General features: G+C 44.7%; 1 protein-coding gene and 2 non-coding genes across 6 annotated transcripts; all 3 read right to left on the bottom strand.

The window, feature by feature from the left end:
* Positions 1 to 1,329: 1,329 nt before the first annotated feature.
* On the bottom strand, positions 1,330 to 17,871 carry Kansl2 (KAT8 regulatory NSL complex subunit 2). 4 transcript variants are annotated; one of them, XM_052160668.1, is made up of 10 exons: positions 17,797 to 17,871; positions 17,006 to 17,264; positions 15,028 to 15,206; positions 14,609 to 14,723; positions 12,006 to 12,173; positions 11,590 to 11,752; positions 8,968 to 9,064; positions 6,730 to 6,983; positions 2,884 to 2,991; positions 1,330 to 2,070 (listed from the first exon to the last, which is right to left on the bottom strand). In XM_052160668.1, exons 2-10 carry the CDS (start codon positions 17,254 to 17,256, stop codon positions 1,939 to 1,941), a joined length of 1,467 nt encoding a protein of 488 aa, XP_052016628.1. In that variant the 5' UTR covers positions 17,257 to 17,264; positions 17,797 to 17,871; the 3' UTR covers positions 1,330 to 1,938. The 4 variants fall into 4 exon arrangements, with proteins under 4 accessions (XP_052016628.1, XP_052016625.1, XP_052016627.1 ...); XM_052160665.1 differs by having other exon boundaries at positions 17,723 to 17,818; XM_052160667.1 differs by lacking the exon at positions 17,797 to 17,871 and adding an exon at positions 17,463 to 17,555.
* LOC127668245 (small nucleolar RNA SNORA2/SNORA34 family) lies at positions 2,254 to 2,386 on the bottom strand. The gene has a single exon (XR_007974028.1). It is a non-coding gene; the product is annotated as a small nucleolar RNA SNORA2/SNORA34 family (small nucleolar RNA).
* LOC127668320 (small nucleolar RNA SNORA2/SNORA34 family) lies at positions 8,739 to 8,875 on the bottom strand. The gene has a single exon (XR_007974088.1). It is a non-coding gene; the product is annotated as a small nucleolar RNA SNORA2/SNORA34 family (small nucleolar RNA).
* Positions 17,872 to 19,167: the final 1,296 nt, after the last annotated feature.

Below are 19,167 nucleotides of genomic sequence, written 5' to 3'. Positions count from 1 at the left end.
TGACACATCAATGATTTCATCAGTTAACTGCTGGGTTTATTGGTTTATTTACAGGAGTACGGATGACCCAAAGACAGGTACATCCTTGAAGACAAGTCCATCACCCCAGAATAGTGATAATTCACAAAAGTTACAACCCTGGAGTTCCTTACACAACTTGCTGAGAGCTGGTTTGCCATTCGCTGGTTTTAGAGTCTCCTCTCCCCTGAAGGTAATTACTGCTTATATGACTTAGGAAGGTGGAACCTGTGAACCCTGTAGGCTTCAGAAACTTGCTGTGATCTAAGTTTCACTTACTTCCTGATTCCGAGGGCAGCTAAGAGGATAATGATAAAGAAATGTTAGCCAAATCCAAAACAGCACGAAGCCCTCAGCACTTGTGTCTGACGCCATCACAAAGACAATGTTGGGTACAGCAGCATAAATAGGAGCCACTAGCCCACCTAAGCTGCTGTAATGTACATCTCACGAGTCATCCAACCTTCCCACCCCAGGTACTGCTGTGGGGTCTCCGGTCTCAGCAGTGGAGGGATTTACAGTCTGGCCTGCCCTCAGTGCTATCTGGACCAGCTCCCTGCTAACAATCTGGTCTAGTACTGTGCTTTTAAGCTTTCCACTGACAACCAAGCTCTGGCACTTGGACACTTGGTGCCTGGTTAGTTGCAGTTTTGGGACAACTAGGTGACACAGAAATACTGTAGGAAGTTATCACCGTGGTCGGACTTCAAGATGAAAACCTTGTACCATTTCATTTGCTGTCTCACGTTAGTTACAATGTGAGTTCACAGCTTCCTGGTCCTGCCGCGATGCTCTATAACCCCTCTGGAACCGTAAGTCATAAGCAACAGAAGAGTATAGAACACACAGACACCTGCGAGGGATCTGGGCCGAGCGAATGATCTGGTTAACTTTCTTGCAGGGAGAAATGTACAGCTCATACAAAGGGATAACTGCCCACACCAAGGACGAGCTTGATCTTTTCCTTTGTACCTTTGAATCTTTTCTGTAGTTTTATTAGCGTCTTTCTTTGTTATTCAGGATGAGTAGCTCATTGTTTGTAATGTTCCCCTAGAAACCAGCTTTCCACAAATCTCCCCACACGGTCTGCTTCGCTACTCTCATCCTCCTAGTGTTCCACGCCAGGTCTCCAGCCCCTCCTGGATTAACGCCTCACTCTCCAGTGGGCACAGGTTGATCAGGCCACCTCTGTCCCTCATCTCTCCAGAGTGCCTGTCCTAGAATGGAAACAGCATGTGTCCTTCCCATCAGACAGTGAAGACCCAGAAAACAATAGACACTCAAACACAAAGAACACACACTTCCGATCACTTTACATTTTCCTAACATTTTAACATTTAATAGAAACTATATACAGTAACTTCACTATATCTTACATGGAGGAGCCATCACAGAAATATACATAAGTTAAAAGCAAGAATAATTAAAGAGGCCCAGACCTGTGAGCTGCTTTTCTCAGTCACAGTTCACTAGGAAAAGGGGTTTATATTGCCCAATTATGTGGAGCAGAGGAAAGCTTACATACAGGACCTTGGATACAGCTAGCCAGACACTAAGAGCCAACACCCGAAGAGCACCTTCTTGACCACAACCCCGCCTAGACACCCAGACATCCACGTTGATCTGTCCATGGCTTGGGAGTCCCATTACAGAAATGTCTCGTTCCCAGGCAGTCTCCAATATGCATCTCAAAGGCAGGGATTACTTCATGCTCTTCCTTGCAAAAGAAAATCCCAAAACTTAAATACTAAAAGATCCATTCTGCACAAACATGGATTAAGTTTGTCTGTAGCACTCTAAAGCCCTGAAGGAAACAATGTGGTCTGAGCTGTCCCTGCTCAGGGAGAGATGATCAGAGATACTCTTGTCTGAAGAATGGAAAGTTCAAATCCAAAGGCAAACAGTTCCCAGAATGAACTATCAACTGATAGAAGTGGGTTCTGGTTTTCCATTTGCAGTAGCCAATCCACACTGAGGGAAGGGTGCACAGGCTTTCTCTACATTTCGAGGTCCCTGGGATCTGCACCCATCCCCAGCCACCTGCATCTGTCCCTATTAAAAGAAATAAAGGCACTTTGGTTAGAGACTGACTCCTCCAGTGGGCCTGACGCATGACTCTGACTTCAATACCCATTTACAGTAGCTAAAGAACAAGACCAGAGAAATAAAGTAAGTTGTACTCTGCTGTTCCTAAGCATCAGAACTACTGAGGCTGTAAAAGCAGAGAGAACAAGGGGTTGTTTCTTCCAAATGAAGCAGTTCTCTATTCAAGTCCAGAACAGCTAATAAAGCACAGGAAGACAGTTCTTTAGGCATCTGCTTGAAACCAACAGCCACCGTATAACTGCTGGTCTTCAGTAAGAGCCAGTGGTAACCAACTTCGCCTTTATAATGTTAACTGGAGTGATGAACTCTCCCTTAAAAGAGACAATTTATCTATTACCTTTCACTCAAATAAATGCATGCCTACTCTGGAGGACTAAGAGCCATTAGGAGTCCTATGGCTCATCTGGAAAATTAGTGCACGACAGGCATTTTGTGCCTCTCCATCAGCTCCTGCCTCCAGCCTCCCAGTTGACTTCCTGCAGTGATGGACTGAGGCCTGAAGTAAAGGGTGAAATAAGTCCCTTTCTACTCATGTTGCTTTTGGTTGTGTTTTACTAAAGCAACTGAAAGCCCACAACATAAAAGGGGGGTCTTTCCATTATATGGTATTCACCGAGAAAACCATCTTGGGCACTTTTGCACTGTTTGGTAATCACACTACTCCCTGGAATTCATGTTAGCCACCAGAGAACATCCCTGCCTGGCCTGGTCCCTCCTACATGAGGGACCCTAGCTGAGAGTCACTGTTGAGATACCCACTGGGCCTCTGGCAGTCTCTGTGACAGAGTGATCTTCAAGAGCTAGGGAAGGGTCAAAGAGCAGCGGCGAGGGAGGGCAGGGCAGGCCATCACCCACAACATCCAAGTCCTGGGAAAAGAGAAAAATCCATCAGCAACACCTAGGAAATCAACAAGTTAAAACTGACAATTTTCACCAAAGTAATTCTCAGGCCCTCCTTCTCCCCTTGCTTAGAATACTCGATCAATTAAGCAAGATCCAACAATAGTAAAACCCTTTTCTTACCTGATAACACAATATAAACAAACAAGCAAATTTCTAGTAGAAAAATCAAAGTAAAACAGTGACTACCATGAGAGGAGGAAAGAGGTTTAACAGGTATAGATTTGTTTAATGCAATGACACACTGAATATCAATACCAATGAACTGTAAATTATTACACATGTTCTACAATGAGCAAAGGCATTGCTAAGTGTGATGAACTGAGTTTGAATCCCAGAATCCACATGGAAAGAACAGACTCCCACAACTGCCTTCTGATGTGCACATAACACATGCATGTGCACACACACACAACGTGTAAAAACACTTTTAAGAGGAAAAATAAAGAGAAAATACAGAGTTAGCAGATTGGCTCAGTAAGTAAAGTCTAATGATTTATATTTAGTCACACAGTGGAAGGAAAGAATTCAGATGCATGCCACAGTATAGGCACAGGTTCTCTCTCTCTCTCTCTCTCTCTCTCTCTCTCTCTCTCTCTCTCTCTCTCTCTCTCTCTCTCTCTCTCTCTCTCTCGCACACACACACACACACCATAACCATATAGTCAACATCTATGTTTCTGACTGAGGCATCCAATAAGAACAATCATCCTATGGACAAAGTAACATGAAACCTTGCTGGAAAACACACTAGGCAATACAAGACTGACCAACACTCACAAAGAGAGGAAAGGAAGGACTGATGGACCACAGAAACTCAGGTGTTTCTGAATGGCAGACAGGCTATTATGGCTAACTCCAATCCCTAGCATGAGCACCGTGGCCTAAGGTCGGGTCTCACTCCAGCAGACATTCTATACTGAGCTGTATCTCAGCCCTCTCTTCTTCACTCTCCACTTTGAATGTGTCTTTACTCAGTTGACCAGACTAGCCTGGAACTCACCCTGTGGCCCGGGCAAGACTTGAACTTGGGACGCTCTGCTTCAGCCTCCCAGGAGCTGGGATTAAAGGCCGTGCCACCCGGCCCAGCTAAGCCTTAAACTTAACATAGTTCAAATATTCTGTTTAGAGAAAAAAAAAAAAAAAAGGACATTATATTCTAAACTATACTTTTTCCATTATGAATCAGCCATTCCCAGAGACACTGAGTAGTCAGCAAATCAAAGACATCATTCTTGGCTCCTTTCTGAAACCAATATAGTAGTTCAAAAACTATGCCAACCTAGGTTCCAAGCCATCTCAACAAGTTCAGTTAATGTTTTTAAGTTCTAGAATATAATGGTCCCACACGACAGAAGAGCAGGCAGAGGGAGGGAAAGGAGAAGGGACAGTAAGAAAGGCTGACAGGGAAAAAGATTTCAAAGTACATCATGCCCATGTGAAGATGTCACAAGGAAACCATTCTACATAATTATTATGTATTAAAAAATTTGGTGTGCTAATCACCAGAAATAGAAATCATAACCTTTTCATAATTAAAGGGAGAAGAATACAGTTTCAAAAATTCTAAAACTTTAATCTCAACACTCAGGAAGCAAAAGGCAGGTGGATCTCTGTGAGTTTGAAGCCAGCCTGGTCTACAGAGCAAGACCTTATCTAAAATAAATCAAACAAACAAAAAGCCAAACATAATTTTAACTGGAGGCTGGAGAAAAAACTTAGCAGTTAAGAGCACTTCCAGAGAACCCAGGTGCAGTGCCAGCATCCACACGACGCCCTACACAGAACTCTTGACTCCACTCCAGGGTGTCCGACATCTCTTTTGACTTCTTAGAGCACCAGGTCATGGTCATGGTACACATACATATAGGCAAAAAACCATTGATATACATAAAATAAAACTGAATTTAAAAAAAAAAAAATTAAGTCTAAAGCCAAGCGTGGGAGGTCATCCCTTTAACCCCAGCACTCTGGAGGTAGGCAGAGGCAGGCAGATCTCTGAGAGTTCAAGACCAGCCCAGGATACGTAATGTATCCTTTCTTAAAAATGCCTTAAAAACCAGCAGCAATTTAAACAAACTGCTCAGTGTAAGCAGAAGGAAGGGAATAGCCACATTTCCTACTGTCCATTACAGATATGCCCTGGACACAACACTGGATTCACAGAACGCCACTATGTTTCCTGCAATTTTCATTTTTGAAGAGAATCTTGTCCATTGGGCAACTAGAGAACATCTATTTTGAGTGGAAAGGAAAAGCAGAGGCAAGCTCAAGTAGGAGACCCGCTCAGGGCATGACACCATAAAATGGAAAAGAAATCCCCAATACCCAATCCTGTCCTATGAGAAGGAGGGTCTCTAGCTCTAAGCTTCCCCAGCACCGAGTATTGAAACTAACTCCGAAAACAGGGACTTGACATATTTTCAGTCTCTAGATCACAGTAGAAAAAAAAAAAGCATAAGATCTATTTATAACATGGAAAAGCACTCAAGAGGGGTTCATTTCCTAAAGCCATATAGGAAAGTTAGGCCATTTTGGCCTTAAAATAATTACTCCAAATTCATAGCTAAGAAATTTACAGACTACATCCTAGGCTACCGGACTCTGGGAATAAAAAGGGACTGGCATCATCTTTCTCCAAACCATGGAGAAATAGTTTTGAACAAAACACCAGCTTTCTCAAGAACTGCATCCCGGGAAAGCAGTGACAACTAAGGCTTTAAAAACGCAAGGCTAGTTCTCGAGATGGGATTTATATTACACATCACTTGCTCCATCAAGTACCTCCCAAGAGTTCACTCATCCCGTAGGTCTATGAAGAGAAACCAAGCAGGCTCAGTGGATAGAAACACTGACTAATCTTCCCAGCATCTACATGGCGGCTCACAACTGCTTATAACTTTAGTCCCAGGAGACCTAACCTCTTTTGACCCCTAATGCCAGGCACACAGGGAGCACATACATACAATACAATACAATACATACATACATACATACATACATACATACATACCATAACATACAACAAAACATGTACATTAAAAACTTTTTTAAAAAGAAAGAAAAATGCATCAAATGCCAGTTTTTTTAGATTGTGTACAAAGCTGGGTTTCAAGTAGCAAGCAAAAAAAAAGAAATGTTCAGATTCCATTCATAACAGCATCAAAACACTAAATTAGAACTGAACCACATAAAGTCTGAACAGTAAATACATTTTGTAAAAAAATCTGTCAAAAATATAAGTCAGCAAAAATGCCTATCTACCCGAAGAGGATGTTTAAAACTACCAAAACAAAGAGTCATGTTTTGTACTCCTCTCATTAGAAAGTATGGGACAAACATCCTCAGTCATGATAGGTGCCTGCATATAAATACCTTAAAAAAAAATCACTGAGTCATACCCTTCCAAATGGTTAAGTTTAAAGGAGGCCAGGCACGGTGGTGCTCATCTCTGACACCAACACTTAGGAGGCAGACAAGGAGCACGAGTTCATGTTTAACGCAGGCTCCATAGTGAAGTCCTCCCTCAGAACACAGTCTGGAGAGAAGGGTGGAGCACAACGTGTCTAATAAACACAGTAACAGGCACATTCAACTGCATTTGACTCACATCATCCTCTAGGCTTAAAACTGCCAACTGTTCTCACCACTAGTAAACAGGGCCTTCTCGCCAGGGCCAATCCGAGAAGAGCCTCTCTGACTTACGTCACTGAGCTCCAGAGGTAAGCTCTCGGTGGGCTGAAGCTCCGCAGCACTCAGGTACAGATCCACGGGGCCAGCCTCCAGAGCGCCTGGCACAGGCAGGACCTGCTCAGGCTTATACATCTGAGGAGGCAACTGGAAATGCAGTGGGCAGCAGGGGTCCTCAGAAAGGCTGACAGGAACTGGCTTGTTGCAGGGCACCTCTTCAGATCCCTGGCAGCATTTGAAGAGAACCTGATTTGTATCCTGACAGATATCTACAGAACAGCTAAGGAAAATAAACCAGGATCCATTGGAAGGACACAATACAGGAGTCTGTGGTGCCGCAAGTCTGACCATGCAGAGAACTACAGTTTCACTGAAAGCCACATGCAAAAGAATAATTTTTAGTTATTTCTCTAAGTGTAATTTTGTGCACGTAATTTTAGCACTACCAATAATTTATAATTCACTCAACATTTTTTCCAGGATTCTAGTCATTTAACCTAATGACGGGAAGTGTCAAGGGGCAACAACATGCCAAGCATAAGAGAAAACCTATATGGAAACAAATACAAGCAGCATATTGCAGAAGCAAGTACCTACCTCTTCCTAGAGTCAAGAGATACAATGTTGTTTCTGCTCATAAGTCTGCAGATAATTTTAATGGTTGTTCCTAATAGCATGATAAGCTCACTACAAACCCAAGGAGAACTGACCGTGTGGCCAAGCCATAAACTTAGCCTGATCATCCGACTGTTACCTCTGAAGTGCTAATTTTTTAAAATTAAACTGGCACAGCAACAGGTTTCCACCACTATCCTCCCCCCCCCCATCTTTCCCCTTTAGTGTCCCATGTTCTGTTACAGTCTCCATGTTCCTCAGCATTCTCTTTCCACCTTAGTGTCTTATGTGTAATAGGAGTCTCCCATCTCCTCGCTCCACCCCACTGCATCTGGGCCCTTTGTAGTTCCCGGTCTTTACCTAGCCCAATCCCATTAATCAGTCTTCTTTAGAGCTCATTACTTTGTACAAGCATTTATATGTTAAAAACAGTCACTCTAAACCATGTGTGGTAGCACACACCTGCAATCCCAGTACTGAGGCTAAAAGGCAGGCCATTCAGACATTAGTATAAAATTAACTTCAAATATTTCACTAAATGGAATAGGCAAAAACAAAAACAACCCTTTCTTTTCCTATCAAAGACCAAGAGGGGGTTCTTCCCCTTCCTATCACTTTTTTGGGGGGCCTAGAACTCCTGGGCTCAAGTGATCCTTCTGCCTATCTCCCAACTACGTAAGTAAAAAGACAACACACCGCCAGGCGGTGGTAGAGCACTCCTGTAATCCCAGGACTTTGGGTGGCAGAGGCAGGCGGATTTCTGAGTTTGAGGCCAGCCTGGTCTACAGAGTGAGTTCCAGGACAGCCAGGGCTATACAGAGAAACCCTATCTTGGAAAAAAAAAAACAAATCCAAACAAACAAACAAAAAAACCACAATAAACTAAACTAAGAAAATATTTTGACTTCTAAATATTTGCAAATGAAATCCTCCAAAACTATACAGGTCGCATAAAAACTCAATAAACATCACAACTTTTGTAGCCCATCAGCAAATGTAGTTCTATACCAGAAAGCATATTGTATACTGGTTTAAATTCACAAAATAGAAAGAATAGAGAAAGTATAATGCTCCTGGGGAGAAACTCCTTTGTGTCTAATCTGAGTGAGTTTAAAGCATACAAGTCAGGGCACTAACAATCCTACTGCACAAAGATTCACAGTGCAGACTAATGTTCAGGGTAGAAAACCCACAGTAATCCTTTTTTCTTGTTAATAGATTATACACAACTGAGGAAGCTCATTACGGCGGTCAGCCTTCACATCTGTCCCCAGTGACTTGGCTGTTTCTTTGGCTCCCTGCCCCACTTCATCTACCCCAGACAGGATTTTGCTGTAGCCCAGACAGGCCTCACATTCCCAATCCTCTTGCCTTACCCTCCAATTACAAAGCTGGGTACATATCCAGCCAGATGTTTCTTTCTAATGAATTGACCATTACATCTTTAAATTTCTGAAATGGCCAACAGACCATAGAAAGACATTTATTTAGGCACCTGCTTGAAACCAACAGCGTCAGCACACTGCCAGCCTTGATTCAGGGCCAAGGTAACCAAGATCATCAGTGGAGCTGATAGAGATCACAACTACCCTCTGTCTTAACCAGAGGCTCAGAACCCAAACACAGTTGTAAAGATACGGATAAGGCAGTGTCTGGTCATTGGAAGAGACTGATTGGAGCAGCGAACATCATCCACAAAGGCTAAGCACCTCTGACTGGAACGAGTGGTATGAGCCTAAAATTGAGAAAACAGATACAAATAAACCCCCACACACAAAAAAAGAAAAAAAAAAAAACCACACATGTAACTATGATATTTAGTTATACAAGGAAAATCAATTCATACAAAGTGGAAAATGTAACATTTAACAAACCCACTCACCAATACTGTAACAATGAAACCTCATGGAGTTAATCCTAATCCCAAAAAAATCTCTCCACACTGTAGAATATAAAGAGCAGTCTGTCCCTTAACTAGGTTAATCTATAGTCAACCTGGGTCTGAAAATATTAAATACAGAATTGTAGGAATCATCTCTAAATTGTAAGTAGCTTACATTCACTTTATATAGCCATAATTGTCTTATTTATAAGCACATAAGCCAGACAATGGTGACGCACGCCTTTAATCCCAGCGCTTGGGAGGCAGAAACAGGTGGATTTGTGAGTTTGAGGCCAGCCTGGGCTACAGAGTGAGTTCCAGGACAGCCAGGGCTATACAGAGAAATGCTGTCTCTAAGAAAAGAGAAAAAAGTTGGGCGGTGGTGGCGCACGCCTGTAATCCCAGCACTCTGGGAGGCAGAGGCAGGTGGATTTCTGAGTTCGAGGCCAGCCTGGTCTACAGAGTGAGTTCCAGGACAGCCCAGGGCTACAGAGAAACCCTGTCTCGAAAAAACAAAACAAAACAAAAAACAAAAACAAAACAAAAAACAAAAAAAGAAAAGGGGAAAAAAAAAGCACATGAACACCTGCATGACAATACTGGCAAAGTTTCAGGGCTCCTTCAAGGACCTCAGAAACTATCACTCAGAGGTAAGGATGAAAAACTATCCTAAATACTCATGCTTGCCGGGTGGTGGTGGCGCACACCTGTAATCCCAGCACTCTGGGAGGCAGAGGCAGGCGGATTTCTGAGTTCGAGGCCAGCCTGGTCTACAGAGTGAGTTCCAGAACAGCCAGGGCTATACAGAGAAACCCTGTCTCAGGGAAAAAAAAAAAAATCCACCCCCCTCCCCCCAAAAAAAACCCAAAAATACATTAGTCAGACATCATATTCAATGTAACACTCTTAGCAAAGGCAGAGGCAAATCTGAGAGGCCAGCCTGGTCTACACAGCAGGTTCCAGAACAATCGGGGCTGCATAGTGGGAACCTGACTCAAACATCATGAATTTTGGTAATGCTAGGGAATAGATCTAGAATCACACACATCTGCTCTAACACCAAGCTAAATCCCCAGTTTAACTAACTTATCTTTGAACAACAGAACTTTTTGGGGTTGGTAGTTGTAATCTTAAGCATGCTAGGCAAATGAATTATGAAGGCCCTAAGCTTAGGATTCTACACCTCAGTCACCGCAGCTGCCATTAGAGCTGCACCAAGCCAGGGCTTGGGCTCTGTGTGGGCTGAGCTCTGAGGAGGAAAGACCCACCCTGACTGTGCTCTGCACTATAGCTCAGACTAGGGCCCAGACGAAACAAAAAGGAACCCAGAGAAAGCCAGCCACCAAGATGTTGTGCCCCCTTCTCAGCCGTGACGCACTAGAGCCTCTGACACGGAGCCAACACTGCCCTCGTCCCACAGGCTGTTTACACCGGGCAGTTCTTCTCACAGCCATACAACTGACACACCTGAGGCCTCAACAAATACAACAAAAGCAACACTCCTGTGATTATTCTGTCAGCCTTACTTTGACATTTAACTGGCTGCTACTATTCTTTCAATGTATCTGTTTTTAAAGCCTCCCTCACTCCCTCACCCCTTTAATCTGTTTTGTTTTTCAAAACAGGATTTCTCTTGGTACGAGCCCTGGCTGGCCTGGAACTCAAAGATCCATCCTCTAGTCTCTGCCTCCAGAATGCTGATTAAAGGTGTGCCACCACACCCAGCTATCTTTAATTTTGTGTTTTGCCTGCATTTATCTACAGTGTGTGCATCGCAGTGTCTGAGGAGCCAGAGAGGGCTTTGGGCCCTGGGGACTGGGGTTGCAGAGGGCCAGCACGGTTGGGTTCATGAACTCAAACCTGAGTCCTCTGAAAGAGCTACCGACACTACTAACCACTGAGCCATCTCTTCAGCCCATTACTATTCTTCTAGAATAATTAACTGGCTGATTTGCAAACCCTGTGTAAGCGCAAGCTGGTTTCAAGTTTACTGACTCTGCCCCATCCTCCCACAAAGTGGTGAGATCACAGACAAGCACACACCACCACACCCAGTTTGCCTTTTTTTTTTTTAAGCTTTCTAAATTGCTTGGATAAAACTTTTGCCACTTTTCTGAACTAAGGACTTCCTCAAAGTAGGAATCTCTCCCCTATGCCCCCTTTAATCTGAACACTGCGTTCTGTAAAGCCCCCTGGGCAGGCACAGGGCTGACAGAGAACACAGACTGGAACTGTCCTGCTGACATCCAGGTTAAGCGCTTTCAGTTGGACTGCCTATGGTGTTTTGATGATCTTATCAATAAAGTGAATGTGCAAACCCAGAGTTCACTGCAAGCCCGGAATAAAACAATAAACTCCAGGATATTTTTGCCAATTACCTGTTGAGCAACCCCATCTGTGGCCAGCATTCTGCGTTCCTTCAGCTGCCTATGTAGTAAAGCCTCTACTCCATAGCGTTGGCGGTATCGCCTGAGACATTTTAGTCGCTTTAAATTCTCTCTCTCTTTGGCCAAAAGTCCCTCGGGGCCAGTCAGGAGACTACTACCTAGAGAGTCACAGAAAAAAAAAATCAAGTTTTCTAAAACAGAACTTCAGTCTATCTGGCCCTGAGTTCACAACCAACTCCCTACCCTCAGCTTCTCCAGGACTGAGTAGGACAGTACAGTCACCTTTAGAAAGAATACAAAAGTCAAGGTGTGACTTGTAGAGAAATCAAGAATGCTTTTCCAACTTAAGTATACAGGGATTCATTAGCTGTAAGACAGGCAGATTCAAGCCCATCTATCCATCTAACTTGCCTAAAGCTTCGTGTTCCACTTTCCGGTTATGTAAATAACGGCGCTTCTTCTCTTTGAGCAGGTGCTGTAGTCGTTTAAACTGATCAATGTACAAAGACTGTAAACGAATTAGCTTTTCTCTCATAATAAGAGCCACTTCTTCAGCTGTATAGACACCAGCATGTCTGGAATAAAACAATAAATTTAACAGATCATTTTAAAAAAACAGTAATAAAGATAAACATGAAGATGTGTGCCAATAATCCCAGCACTTATTAGAGGTGGAAACATAAAGATCAGGAGTTCAAGGCATGCCTGGACTACTTAGCAAATTCAAGGTCACCTAGATAAGAAACCTTATCTCAAAAACAATAAAAACAACAAAACAGTAAAAGGCTAAAAATAGCCTCAATTTGTATTTAACAAAGTCAACCAGAATTGACACATTATCCTCTAAACAGGAATATTTTCACACAGCATTTTACAAAGACATTTAAAAAAAAAATAAAGAGGGCTTGGAACTATAGCATAGCTCAGTGGTAGGACGCTTAGCATGTATAACAAGGCCCTTGGTTCCATCTTCAGCACTAAAAACAAACCAACAACAATAACAATTTTTCTTAATTATGTATATGCCACAGGTCTGTGAGTGCAGATGAGGGTCTCAGAGAGCCTGGAGCTGGAGTTACACTGACCTGTGAGTGGGTGGTCCCATGTGGGTGTTAGGAACAGAGTCTTTGTAAGAAGAGACAGGTGAGAGATCTCTCCACAAAGGATACCAATGTGTTATCTCACAAATTGGAATGGGAGGGGAGAGGTCTCATTATTCATACATTTAAAATGAGTAAAGATGGCCGAGCATGGTGGTGCATGCCTTTAATTCCAACATTCCAGAAACAGAGGCAGGCAGATCTCTATGAGTTCGAAGCCAGCCTGGACTACAGAGTGAGTTCCAGGACAAACAGAGCTACATAGAGAAACCCTCTCCCAACAACAAAAGTAAAAATGTGCAACAAGAAAGTTATGCTAATTAACCTAGTCTACTTTTACATAGTAATTTAACAAAGGCCTCCTTGTCAGAATAACTTAATATCTTAATTACAAAATATATCAGGGGCTGGAGAGAACGGCTCAATGGTAAAGAGCAAGCAGAGGATCTGGGTTTGAGTCCCAACACTCAAAGCTCACAACTCTGACTCCAGTTCCAGGGGATCCAGCACACTCTTTGGGCTCATGTGCACAGACATACATTCAGGCAAACTAACACACAAAAGTATCAAATGACTGTGACTTCTAATTTTCCTTTAAATACAATCTTTTATCAAGACTCTGGGCCTTCATAGTCTAGGGGCTATATAAAGATCAAAGGTAGGCCACTGGTAAAACGCACACAGAGCACATGCAAGGCCCTGGGTCTAATCTTACCACCACTACCTAAACGTACACATACCCACTCCACCCCACACACATCCCTATCATGATGGGTCATAATAGACCCACTTTCTTCACAATATTCTCAAAATTTAGTGCCCTGGATTGACCCTTTATTGCAAAAATGTAGGAGAGCCCCATCAATTTTATTAGTTTGCCAAAACAAACTTTATTCTAGAGGTTAATATAAAGATTGTTTCCTGATTCTGGGTAAAGTAATTAAAACTTGGAAGACTATCTTTGGGCAAAGGCAGGCAGATCTGAGTTCCAGGCCATCAGTGAGCTCCACAACAGCCAGAGCCACCAGAGAAATTCTGTCTCAAAAAACTTATAGTGTACGTCTGTGTGCACCACGCACCGTTGAAGACAAAATACTGTTTAACTGCTAAGATGACTGAAAAACTAATACTAGGGAAAATAAAGCCTGAGTTCAGTCAGCCTGACTAAAATACCAAGTTCAAGGCCAAGTCAGAGCTACATAATGAGATCCTGCTTCAAAAAGTTAGAGATTGCAGGGCGGTGGTGGTAGTGGTGGCGCACGCCTTTAATCCCAGCACTTGGGAGGCAGAGGCAGGCGGATTTCTGAGTTCGAGGCCAGCCTGGTCTACAGAGGGAGTTCCAGGACAGCCAGGGCTACATAGAGAAACCCTGTCTCAAAAAAACCAATATAAAAAAAAGTTAGAGATTTTGGCACAGTAAATTTTGATAGTTCTTAAACTCTCAAGATGACCAGGTGTTAAAATTTGAGTTTCTAAATCAATTTTCCTTTTATTAGGCATAAAGCCAGAGCCAACTATTAAACACTTTTATTCCCATTTAAAAGGTCAAAACCATGGAATTTTAATTTTGCAGCAAGTGTCTAAGTATAATTAACTCGGTATTTCTGAGATTTGGGACACTACCTTTTTAAGTCCATTTTCTCCTCTCTAGCCAGACAACACCTTCCTGCCTCCCTCTCGTTCCCTGTCAAAAGATCAGTTCCTCCCTAAGGCATCTATCTCCTGGGCGTGAGTCAGTTCCAAGTTAGACTTCTGTCTAATGATCAAGAAATCATGCCTTGGAGCAAAATGGTGTTGTACCTGGACATGTAAACCCACCTATGTGTATTAACTAAGACATGCCACACTCCACTCTACACGCTAACTACGTACGTAAGTATGTAAAGGCCTTATGTGGAGTTACAACTTACTTCAGGGGGTCTTCTTGATCACTGTCTATGCTATCAGCTTCACTGTCAGGGTCACCTCTCCATGTCTGATCCACAGTAATGGGTTCCTGGTCCCCATCACTCCAGCTGTCTTCATCTGAGGCAAGGGAGGGAAGAGCAGCCAGTAAGACTTCCCACCTCTGTAACTCCACATAGGAAGCTACACCACTTAAGAGATCAACCTGAAACCTTAAAATTCAAAGCTTTTAACTTTTTAAAATTTTAACACAAGGAAAGGTTACCAGGTTGGGAGAGATATATCTAAACAAACTCTAAATGCAAAACCACCAGCAACCAGCACGAGCAAGGTTGGCATCCTCACCCAGTTCCCAAAGTCCTGCAGGGAGCCAAACTCACGCCTAAGCATCTTCCTTTTTCATCCTGAGAGTCAAGATCCTTACCCAATATCCGGCTGGCTTCACTTCGGCTGCTCTCTGGGGTCTGCGAGCCCAGCTCTGTTTTAGCGTATGAGCTCAACTGGCACAAGAGGGTTTCACCCACAGGGCCTGGGCTGCTCTTCTTCATTTGAGCATGAAGTGCTAGGGCATTCCTTCGAGCATGTTCGGCACAGAAAGACACCCTAAGGAGACAAAACATTAATATTTAATAGGTCCTCTCTTGAAAGGATCCAGCAATATTGTCACCAGTTGACTTTTTCCTTAGGAAATAAAAATGACTATTGTATTCACACCTTGAAGACCAGTATGAACCCAGGCATGGTGACTCACCCTTCAATCCCAGCACTCTAGAGGCAGAGGGAGGTATTTGACTCTGAGGTCAGCCTGGTCTACACAGTTCCAGTACAGCCAGGGCTAAATAAATAGACCCTGTTGGGGGGGCGGAGAGCAATGTGAATCAAAAACTTAACTGTCCCCAATTAAGCCATTTGGGGGTTTTTTGTTTGGTGTGGTGTGTGTGCTGCTCAAAGTCAAACCCAGAGCTCCGCGCAGGGAAGGCTCTATTCTACACATGCTACCTCCCTGACTCACAGGAGATGTTCTCACACACACACACACACACACACACAAGGCTCTATCCTACACATGCTACTTCCCTGAATCAAAGGAGATGTTCACACACACACACACACACACACACACACACACACACACACGTGCGCGCGCGCATGCCTATTACTTAACAAGGCTTGGCAAGTGAGTCAGCATTCCAGCATGAAGAATTAACTTAGAGCGCCAATTCAGTGACTCAGCAAACAAAAGCACCCACCACCAAGGCCGGAGCACCTGAGTTCCAGCATCCCATCATCATCATCATCATCATCATCACCATCATCACACACACAGCAGGAAAACCAAGCCATCCTCTAACCACGTGTGTGTGGCAGCACGTGAATCCACATAACAAATGTTTAAGGAAGAATTTAGAGCTGAATGGGAATAATCCCAGAACTCCAGAAGCCGAGGCAGAATTAGGGGTTCAAAATTAGTCTGACCATAGTCAGAACTCAAAACCTTAATTTTATAAGTAAGCAGTTAACCCACGCCCCTGCCTCAAGTATCCCTCCAGTTCTCATTTTGGGATGGGGGCGGTGAGAGGGTTAAAACAGGGTTTTGTTTAGCGTTGGCTATTCCGGAATTCAATGCTGCAGACTAGGCTGGCCTGAACCCCCACATCATCCCAGTTCGCCTCCCAAGTGGTAGGATTAAAGACTGCACCACCACTGCCGGGCATCAGTTCTGATCATTTTAGTATTTTGGCATGCCTCCCAAAGAACATTCTTACAAACGCATGACCTAAAACTCCACAGATACGACCACCTCTTTTCACTTTAAAACTGAAGGCAGGTGACAGGCATGGTGGCACACCAACATTCCGTAACTCCGGTTCCAGAAGATCCAACGCCCTCTCCTCCTCAAGCATGATCGTGGTACACAAACGGACAGGCAGGGAAAACACCCGTACATATAACATTTTTTTAAAAACCGCAGAGTTGCCAAAACTGTTCCTAACGAGTCTTGTCCTTATGGGGAGTTCAGGGAAGGGCTCTCAAAAGAGGAGTCAGGGAGGTGGGGGGGGTCTGTGGCTCTGCGAGCTAAGCCTAACGTCCGTCCCTCTAATCCTATCCAGTCCTTCCATATGCCGTACCACGAGGTATTTAACCGACTCCGGCAAATTGGCCTCGGACCTCCCCACGTGTCCGTACACACATAAAACAGACTACAAACGGAAAATAAACGCTTCAAAATGTAATAAAAATAAAGTCTAAAGGTGGGAGGTGTAGGCATTGACACAGGCTCGATGATACAACCTGTGCTTTGCGTGCACCGGGCCCTGGGTTCAAGTCTCCGCATTGAGAAGTGAGGAGCGACTCTGAGCCCGAAGGCGAAGGCCCCGACATACCCACAGCTCTTCACATACCCATCTTTCTTCTCGGGCTTTGGGGCAGCACTGGGGCACCTTTTCCCATTCTTCGTCGAAATGTAACTACATTGTTTGAAGGGCGCATTCTTGTCTTCAAGAATATGCTTAATGCAGAACTCCTGCCCTTCCAGGCGCGGCTGAGAGCACGGGCGGTGAGAGAACGAACAAGAAAGGGGCTCCTGAGATCTGGGCACTGGGGTGATCCTCCCCCGATTCGTTGGCAAGACGTGAATCCGAATCCTGTTCATACCAAAACCTGCGCGGAGTGCGGGGGAGGGGATGGTCACACGAAAGATCAAAATGGCCTTAACCTTGCCAGAGGTCCTAGTCTACGTGCTTCCGCAGGTCGGCGGCAGGACGAGGGTCGCTCCGTACCCCCGCCGCCCTCCAGCCTTCCGTTACTAACCCACCCACCCTCACCCCCTCGCCACCCGCCCGCCGCCCCGGCCCCTACCACGTTGGCCGAATCTCCAAAGCAGCAGACCGGAAGCGCGGCGCCCGTCCCACGCGGCACCACTGCAACGGCGCGCCCCGCCCCCACGCCCCGGCACGCCGCCTTTGTCCCTGGCCGCCTCAGAGCGCACAGCCCCGGCCCGAGCGCCTAGGCCGTCGTCCTGCAAGCGCCATCTTGTCCTGCGGCTCCCGGCACCAGAGAACCTGGCTCCCGAAAGCCTAGCAACCAGAGAGACTCCGACGCTGCAGGAGACGACGTACCGCGCTGAGCTGACAGAGAGGGCGAGCAGCGGCTTAACAGCAAAGGAGAAGCGCCCGGCACGGCGCCATCTTACCTCCCCGCCGCGCTGCGCCGCGCAGCTTGCCCTCTGGCTGCTCCGCCTGCTCCGAACTCGGCCCTGCGGCTCCTAAACGCTGATTGGTCGCTGCTCTGAGAGTGCTGTGCTTCTATTGGTCAAGATCAACACTAGCTGAGGAAGGCGGGACAGTGAGAGACTCCGCAACGGGAGTGGCTGAAGTGAAGTGTCTGTCAGAAACTCGGCCCGTGAGTGGACCGTCGGAAAGGCGGGCCACCGCCAGTCACTGTGTTCGTATTTTTTTTTTTTCCATATCAGTAGGTTGGTTTTGTGGTAGCAGTGGTCTCCAGTCTTCTCAGGCAGCTACCTCTTTACAGTCCCTACACAGCAAAAAAGTGCACAGTGGGGAGCTGGAGAGACGACTCAGCGTTTACGAGCACCGACTGCTCTTCCAGAGGTCCTGAGTTCAATTCCCAGCAACCACATAGTGACTCACAACCATCTGTAACGGGATCTGATGCCCTCTTCTGAAGACAGTTGAAGTGTACGCGTATAAATAAATAAATCTTAGACAGTGGCTGACTGTGTTTCCTGCTTACACATGAAAAGGTGTTATTAGTTTTCTGTGGTGACCAGTTCAGTATAGAAAACTAATGTTTTTGGCCATTTCATGTAAACACTCGAACTCTGTCTTGAGAACCATATATACTAATTAACTTTTGTAGAGCAGCCCTAAGAGGTAGACATTATTTTTTAGGTAGACGTTATTTACGGATAAAGTGACAGAAAATCAAAATGAGTTCTGGCATGGCACATGCTTCTCTCAAACTCCCTGCCGAATAGCGTATTATAGAAACTGAAGGCTATTCCGTTTTCACAATTCTTTAAAGATTCCCACCACACCTATAGAAACCCAGAGGCTCTCTGCCTTAGTCTCTTAAGATGGTATCTCCCACTTGGCAGTGGTGGCAGACTCCCTTAACCCCAGCACTTGAGAGGCAGAAGCAGTCAGATCTCTGAATTCAAGGACAGCCTAATCTACAGAGCCAGTTCCAGGACAACCAGGGCTACCCAGAGAAACTGTGTCCCAAAAGCAAACCAAAAAACAAAGTATCTCTCATCTCAAAAACAAAACAAAAGATGAAAAAGCCACAAGGTACAGTAGCACACACCACCATAATCTGAGCACTATGGAGAGAGGCAAGGGATCTCTGTGGCCAAAGACAGGATCTGGTTTCACTAAACCTGGAGCCACCATTTAAAAACATTTTTTTTTTTTTGCTTGCTTGTTTGTTTACCAGGGAATGTCATGTGTGTAATTCTGAGAACAATTTTCAGAAGTCAGTTGTCTTCTATCGTGTGATACAAAGAACATTGCACCCCTAGGCTGGTGGTATCTCCCACCCAGCT

This window comes from Apodemus sylvaticus, chromosome 17 (genome assembly GCF_947179515.1).
Source record: "Apodemus sylvaticus chromosome 17, mApoSyl1.1, whole genome shotgun sequence".
Lineage (NCBI taxonomy): Eukaryota > Metazoa > Chordata > Mammalia > Rodentia > Muridae > Apodemus > Apodemus sylvaticus.
Note: the sequence above shows the minus strand (reverse complement) of the source record. Positions and strands in the feature narration are given on the sequence as shown.

What these genes read in the sequence shown, in the direction of transcription:
- Kansl2 (XM_052160668.1), bottom strand. Translation starts at nt 17,256, where the DNA reads ATGAACAGGATTCGGATTCACGTCTTGCCAACGAATCGGGGGAGGATC. An exon ending in GATCAAGAAGACCCCCTGAA is followed by an intron (nt 12,174 to 14,608) that starts GTAAGTTGTAAC and finishes GTTTTATTCCAG; the next exon opens with ACATGCTGGTGTCTATACAG. An exon ending in CAGATGGGGTTGCTCAACAG is followed by an intron (nt 9,065 to 11,589) that starts GTAATTGGCAAA and finishes TCTCAATTTTAG; the next exon opens with GCTCATACCACTCGTTCCAG.